Consider the following 8,029-nt stretch of genomic DNA (forward strand, 5'->3'; position numbering starts at 1 on the left):
GCCAACAAGAGAGAGAAAGGCAGACAGTACTAATGATCAAAATATCTTCCTGCGATAATATAAAAAAAACAAAGCATAATAGCATAATATTACGTATGCATTTGCCTACACAGTCGCAGAATACAATGAACCAAAAAGGCTAGAAACCCATTATTCCCACCTAACCATGGTCATGAACTTCCTTGCAATGTTGAAATTGAAATGATATTCGTTCTCTATGGTTTTAGAAAGAGGAGCAGCCACAGTGAAGTTGTTACCCATATAGTTATTTCTTTCCAAAATAAGTTGCAATCCTCTATATGTTTCCCACTATCATGGAAGATAAAAACTGAAGCTATTTGAATAGTGTGAAACAAACAATTACTCCAAGAGCTTAAGCTTTGGAGATGGCGTTATTTAATCTTTTATACTTACACGAATAAGGGACTTCACTAAGTCAATTCTTATGGAATCTCAAATCAGATCATTTGCAATCCCCTTTACGTGTGGCCCCTCTTTTTAGAGTTGGCCTACATGTGGCACATGCTGCCCCTCTTTTGGTTTGGCCTTTACATGTGAATTTTTATTATAAACGAGTTTTGAACCCAGAACCTTTGGCTCTGATACCATGTGAAACAACTAATTACTCCAAGAGCTTAAGCTGTTGGAGATGGCGTTATTTAATCTTTTATACTTTAACAAATAACACTACTATTATTAGAGACAAGTGAATGGCCTCTCTAAATTACACAACTAAACTAGGGCAGCTTTTTGACTTGATGACTAACCAAATGCATGACACTTCAGAACCCTAATATCCTTATAACAAAAATGATGCCGCGCTCTTCTCTCAGAGTGTGCAGAAAATATACATTTAAATCTCCACTCAAGCCTAAAAAAGGAGTTGCAAACAATACCGTAATAAATGGTAGTTCTGGTCAACAAACGAATAAAGAGGCTGAGATGCACAAGCATCCAAAGAAAATGAATAAGGATGAGAACAACAGAATAGATCATTAATTAAGGTACCAAACAACAACAAAACTACAATGATGACCAAAGCTGATAAGATGACTTTAAGAAGTGTAGGGATAAACAGCAGCACGTATAATTCATATGACATAATAACAAAGTGCAACTTTTGTACTGATACAGTAAAGTGGAATATGTTACATCCTACATCTTTAGATTTCTAAAACACGTAAATAACAATAGAGCAATCATGCTTTATCCATTAAAAGCAACCTGTATTATTTTATTTTATTTTTAAAAAGCAATCTCTGTCCAGTCAATATCCATTTGAATAAAGTTTTTAATTCTGATACTCTAAGCATGCTCAAAAGTCTCTATGATACTAAAAGCTGTAACAAAAGAAAAGCCAGGGTTAATGACTTCATGCTTGACATTACCATACATGCATACATACCGGCATGCGACATATATATCTGAGAACTTTTAAGCCGCTATAAGCCTTAAAATACAGCACAAGAAAACACAAAGACCAACCTGTGTGACCAACAAAAGTATGTGCACAAGATCTCCCTCTCCAAAGCTTCAGTGATGAATCACTTGAACCTAGAATATCACAGAATATTATAAAAGATAGTAACAAATGAAACCAACAAGTTACCATTAAAAAAAAAATGAAAACAAGAAGTTCCTTCATAGAAATCATATAGCTTCAAGCATTTAAAAACTTCAAATGGCAAATAATAAAGTGCTCGCACTGTAAAGTTAAAACAGTCAAGAAAGTGACTGAATGGGGAACAGGTGAATGAAAAGACACAGTCTAAGTTGTTGAGCTGGGGAGGAAAATATCTCTCTTCCTGGCAGAACCACTTTATTAAGAACTCCATTGCCCAATGTCCCAACCTAATTCTTATCCATGTTTATGATCCCTTCCCAAGTCACAGATCGGATTGAGAAGATCCAAAAGAACTTATGTTGTGGAATGACACCCCTATCATCAAGAAGGAGCATTTAATTAACTGGGCTCAGGTGTGTTGCCCTAACGGCGCAAGAGGCGTTGGAATTAAAAAAATCGCATCCAAGAAGGTTTCTCCATTCAAGCCTCTGAAGAGTTTATTGATCCATCATCCAGGTAGTCGAGAATCATCCTTGATGAAAGATATCGGGATGAGATCATTTGAAAACCCAACCAAACTGAATTCACTCCATCAAATACTTCTATGCCATATCCCATATTGCTATGAGAACCATTAATAGATTATTCAATAGTTCATGACAAAAGTACTATAAAAAACTCTAAATGGAAGCTTAAATACTCCTCCAAATACTCTAAAACCAGAGTTGATGCCCGTCAAGATTTATACCCATTCCTTGTACAATTAAAAAAACCTAAAACAGCAATAGAAGGCCACAAAGAATTCTAGAGCGAAAAATAGAGAGAAACCCAACTGATGGGCCAAGTGTGGAGAACATGAGTTTATTAAACCCATTCGATTGGCCCCCACAATTCAAAATAAAAAGCAGATAATACTCATAAAAATAATCAATCTTTAGAGTTTCAGACCAATTAAAGTGGTGTGGGCTCCATTGCTGACCTCATGGCAACATGATTAGTAGGTACCCAAAAGTTGCACCCTTTTAACCTCCCTTTCCACCTATAGTCCGACCACTTTAAGCGGCTAGCAAAGCCAATCATAGGCATCAGGATTAGTTTGTTGTCAACAATTTGGAATCTCTGAACACAAAGCCACAATTTTCACGAGGCCTCTTCCTTGATGATGTAGATGACTAAAGGAATCATCTTACAAATGTCTAAATAAACTATATTGCATTCATGCTTCAAAAGAATAAAAGTTGGACAGGGTATTGCAAAATGCCCCAACAATCCCATTTTTGAACTTATGAAAGATCCCCCCAAGTAGTTAGTTGAAATTAATGGCAACAATAACCAAAGGAAGAAAAATGCATAGTTCAAAGCAGGTCAATGTCTTTTTGTATTTAGTCGAACATTTTATATTTGTAGATCTTTCTTTTTCTAATATATCTGGTTGGGGTCTTGCCTAACCCCGGCTTACCCATCCAAAAAAAATTAGATTTGATTTTAAGTCATATTGAAGCAAAAAAGATTTTCTGAATGACTCATTTGAGGCATGATTGTAAAGCAGAATAGATTCACTTAAGTTGCCAGCAAAAGACAAACATATGCATGACCAATTTGAATATATCAAAAAAAAAAAAAAATTACAATTATGCTCAAAAACCAAAGAAGATATAAATGATAACATATAATAGGCAACTTATTTCCTCAAACCTCACATTAGGAATCCGTGCTTCTGGGCCTTCAACTTATAACCATGGCTTTAAATTTCGACCGACACCAAAACGTACCGAAACCGAAACGGCCGAAACTTACCAAATTTCTGCCGAATTTTGGAAAAAATTATTAATTTCTTATTCCTTTACCAAATTTCGGCCCAAAAAACGACATTTCATGCGCCTTTACCGAATTTCGGCGGAAATTTCGGAATTTCGGCAAAAATTTCGGTTTCCCCCAAAATTTCGGCCAAAACCGAAATTTAAAACCTTGCTTATAACTAGTAAAAGCAAGAAAATTCAGGAAACACCAACAAAGGCAAGAGAATGCATCACAGAGTTAAAAAGACACCTGTAATAAGCTCGCCAGTAGGCATCCTAATAACTGCTTGGATAGCTGCCTTATGAGCCTCCCAAAACTCAACAGGTTGGCCTTTCCTCCACCGCCTTATAGTACTACAATACACAATCCGCAAAAAAAATGGCAATATAGCAGTTTTATCAACATATAACAAATAAGATCCCTAACACTGCATATTGAAGTAATCGAATTCCTTTAAGCAATCAATATTTGTTTACTACATTAGCATACAATATTATTAGTCAAACTAAATACATAGGTCTGTGACAAATTAACGTTAATAATCAAATAGTGTGGTGATAGAAGGGGACTCTCTCAATGTAATTAGGTGGCTTAGAAGTGCTCATACGGTACCGTGGAGATTTGCTGCATTATTTGACGAAATCCAAGATAGAATTGGATCCTCCTCGATATCCTACAACCACATAAGGCGCTCAGCTAATGGAGAGGCTGACAAACTAGCTACTGCTAGAGAGGGTGTACATAGGACGGGGGTAGCGCTTTTCGACTTCCTTCCCCCCTAGTCAGTTTCCACTTGTTTGATGTATTGCAGGTTAATATTCTTCTTGTAACTTTAGGGACCTTCTCGGTCTCTTTTTTATTTCAATGAATTCTCTCTTACGATTCAAAAGAAAACATTAATAATCAAATAGGAGACTACCTACAACACGAGTAAGTACAAGATTGAGAAGAAATGCAACTTAAAGAGCATAAGCCGTCCAAATGTAATGAAAACATTGACCTCTTTTTTTAACCTCCGCCTAGATTGCCCATAGCTCAAAAATCAACCATTTTAACCATCTTTGGCCATTTACTCTGTACTATTGGATGTTTATACACTGTCTTTTTTTATGGATCTTGATCGAACAGATTTTGCTAAAAAAAAATGGTTAGTCCCATATAAATAACAGAAACTAAGAAACATGGTAATATGATAGGTCCAGGTAAACATGGGACACGCGCGCGCATGCACACACACACATATGTATATGTATGTAAATTATGTTTGTGTACATGACGGGGATCAAATTCAGCAAGAAAAGGAGGCTCGGGCTATGGTGATGAAGCACGTACTGAAGTGGGTCCCACAGGGACCACCCACTAGATTTTGAATAAGTATCGAAAGGGGCACAGATGGAGCATTGTTTAGGCAAGGGAAATCCACGACTTGTTTAGCTTGAGTCAAACACGCACGTTCAAGAATGTTGTTAGAAGTGCATCTTTTTCCTTTGCAAAGATCCTATCTCTAGTCATTTCTAGGGCTAAAGTCCTTCCCTCCTTTAGTCTATACTCGGCTTTGGACATCAAACGATGCTGGATGGAGATTTGCTATAGTAGGGACTATGAGGAGATAGTCGCCTCTAGATGGAATCCTCCTGAAATTGGTAGATTCAAATTAAATTTTGATGGTTCCAGTTTGGGTAATCCTAGGCCTGCGGGAATTAGGGGTCTTCTTAGAGATGATAATGGCTCAACAAAGTGGGCCTTCTATGGGCCGATCGGTATTAAGGACTCTAATGAGGCAGAAGGGGGCGGCTCTTCAAGGTATTAGATTGGTGACCGACAGAGACTTTGGATAACCTTAGTGTGGAGGGTGATTCCCTCAATGTTATTAGATTGATATATGGGGAGATCTCCTCCTCCTTAGCAATTTTTAGAGGTAGTTGATGAGATTGTGACCCTTGAGGAGGGTCACTCTGTCCATTTCCTCCATGTTAGGAGATCGGCAAATGGAGAGGCAGATCAACTTGCTCGTGAGGGCGCGTCGAGATCAGCACTAGAGATTGTTATTTTCTTCCACCCAGAGATTTGTAGTATTGGATTGGTTGTTTTTCCCTTAGTTTCCATTGTACTTTTTGCCACCTCGACTCCCTCGGACATTTGCTTTCTAATGGGGAAAAAAAAAAACAGTCCATTCTACATTGCAGGGCTTTTGAATAGTTTCATTTATTTCATTATGCATAGTTGAGAAGTTATTATAAGTTAGTAGTAGGATAAGACATTCAGTCCAACTAGGATAGGTATTATTTGTTTAGCACAATTAGCCATTCAAAAAGGGGGGAAAAAACAATTAGGACAGTCACTAGATGAACTTGTAGGTTGTTGGGCTGTTCTTAGATTAAGCTGAGGTATTTCGGTTTGAATAGAAGTTGGTAAAAGACTATGTATACAAGGCTCGGGGCCATAGAAGAGAACGAAAAATGATGATGATTAATGAGATCTGTTGTTTTTAATAGATCTAAGTTTTCTTTGAGACTCCATCAAAATCTCTTTCTAAAACAGTGAGACGCTTTTCTAGTCAGGTATATGCGTGGTGAGATGCATGTTTTATCTTTATTTGTTATCTCAAGTCTTGTGGATTGTGTTAAACCTAGGAACAGTTTTTGTTGGTAGTCTTGTAGGTTTCTGTGTGTTTAGTTGTTTCTTCCTAGAATAGTGAGACTCTATTCTAGATAGACAGCCAATTTGTGAGAGATGAAAATCAGTAGAAGAAACCTGGACTTAAAAAGTAGATAACCACAACTAGGGAACAGATCTTATGAATAATACCAGTCAACAGATGATGAAACAATGTCCCCATTGTCATCTATTGTGAGACCAGTAACCTGGAGTTGATGACCCTTCATTGTTTGAACATTCTGCCCTGTTTTCAGATCCCACATCAACACAAGTGTGTCCATACCACCAGAAACAACCCCACCCTCTGGGAAGCTTTCATTTGGAGTGATCCAAGCCAAAGGACCAACAAAACTGGTATGTCCCACCATCGTTTTCGACAATATATATTTGTACTTTTTTTCAGGATCTGGAGACCAAAACCTGACAGTACTGTCCCTCGAGGAGGTCGCTATACCAGCATCACCACATACACAAATTCCGCGAACCTATGACACAATTCATCAGATAGCATATAAATCAGAAAGAAACAGGCGCTGTGCAGATCACCAACATCAACAACACTCTAAATAATTAGAAACAAAACGTGTATTACACTTGCAACAAAATTGCATGAATGCATGTGTAGGTGTATACCAGCATCATTACATTTACATTATACACGACATAAGTATGCAGCATGTGTATCCATGCAACAAAAACATATGCATTCATTTGCATAAATTGCATGAATGCAATCACAGTTATGAGAGCCTGGATTTATATTAAGTGTGATGTAAGTATACAGTACGTGTATCTATGTTGGAGCAACATAAACACGCATGCATGCATGTGCATAAATGGCGAGAGTGCATTCATGCTTAATTGCTTATATGAAGGCTCATCTACATATGGATACATGTTTTAAATTCGGAGGGCTAATCATGACCTACATGGCAAAAACACAATTGAAAGAAGCAGACATAAGATGTATGTAGTTCAGCAAAAGGGCCTACGTCCACGGGTGAGTCGGAGAAAGTTTCCACAATGCCCAAGAGCAAAGAAGTTACAATGGTTTCCCCTTGATCAATCTAACACCAACTCAATCAGACAAAACCCATACCCATATGATCCATGCTTCTTTTCTTTTCTTTTTTTCTTTTTTTTACTTTTTTCTGTTCTTTCAATTCTTTTTCTTCATATCCCTCCCCCCTTTCAATATTCATGTTTTCACTTTGCACAAATTAATATGATACATGCTGATACAAACTTTCCTCAACAGCATAAATTCGAGGTCCATTATCATAAGCATAGAGAAATTTTCCATTAATTAGGTTACAAATCAGAATTGCCAGCAAGAATGAGAAACAACGACAGTGGATTCTCTGTTCTTGCTACTTTCTTTAGCATCTAACTGAAAAGGTAAGTAAACAAACGATTATAAGATGATGGTGATGCGATTGATTAGGGCTACAGAAAACGAACTGTTTGCGAAATTGAGAAAACGGAGAGATGAACAGCAACGAGATCTACAAGTCGAAATGCAAAAAAAAAAAAAAAAAGAAAGATAATGATGAGATCTTACGTCGTCTTCGTGGCCACGAAGCTCGCAGCTGAGGCGATATTCCCCCAAATCTACCTCCATGTTTTCCTTTCTTCGGTCCCACGTTGGAATTGAAGCAGAATAATAGGTTTCTTCTCTACAAAGAAAGAGATAGAAAAAGGTTTTGAGAGAAAAACAGAAGAGAGGGTTTTAAGAGAAATGAAGCGACGAGGATAGAGGAGCGATTTCTATTGTGCGTGGGGTGCGTAGTACGCACCAGTTTGGATCCAGGCTCACCAAAATGGGTCCCACTTCTTGTGGTGAATAGGGCATTTTTTTTTTCCTGAAAAAAGGATACATATCGCCCCATTCTTCCTTGAACACCCACTCCTTTGCAGTGTAAGAAGTGTAGTCATAACTCATAACTCATAAAGACAGTAGAGGTGATTTTCAGGATATAGATAGGAGGAGGGTTAGGAATTAGGATC

General features: G+C 37.6%; 1 protein-coding gene across 1 annotated transcript in view; it reads right to left on the bottom strand.

Moving 5' to 3' along the window:
* LOC143875546 (transducin family protein / WD-40 repeat family protein) overlaps nt 1–7,763 on the bottom strand; it is a 57,471-nt gene extending 49,708 nt beyond the window's left edge. The window contains exons 1-4 of the mRNA XM_077377118.1: nt 7,584–7,763; nt 6,173–6,507; nt 3,614–3,717; nt 1,486–1,554 (exon numbers count right to left, since the gene is read on the bottom strand). Of these exons, the coding sequence (XP_077233233.1) occupies nt 1,486–1,554; nt 3,614–3,717; nt 6,173–6,507; nt 7,584–7,643 (568 nt within the window). The 5' untranslated portion in view covers nt 7,644–7,763. The remainder of the gene's footprint in view (nt 1–1,485; nt 1,555–3,613; nt 3,718–6,172; nt 6,508–7,583) is intronic.
* Nucleotides 7,764–8,029: the final 266 nt, after the last annotated feature.

The sequence above is a fragment of the Tasmannia lanceolata genome, unplaced genomic scaffold (assembly GCF_043159265.1).
Source record: "Tasmannia lanceolata isolate RefF3 unplaced genomic scaffold, GAP_Taslan_0.1 ptg000004l, whole genome shotgun sequence".
Taxonomy (NCBI): domain Eukaryota; kingdom Viridiplantae; phylum Streptophyta; class Magnoliopsida; order Canellales; family Winteraceae; genus Tasmannia; species Tasmannia lanceolata.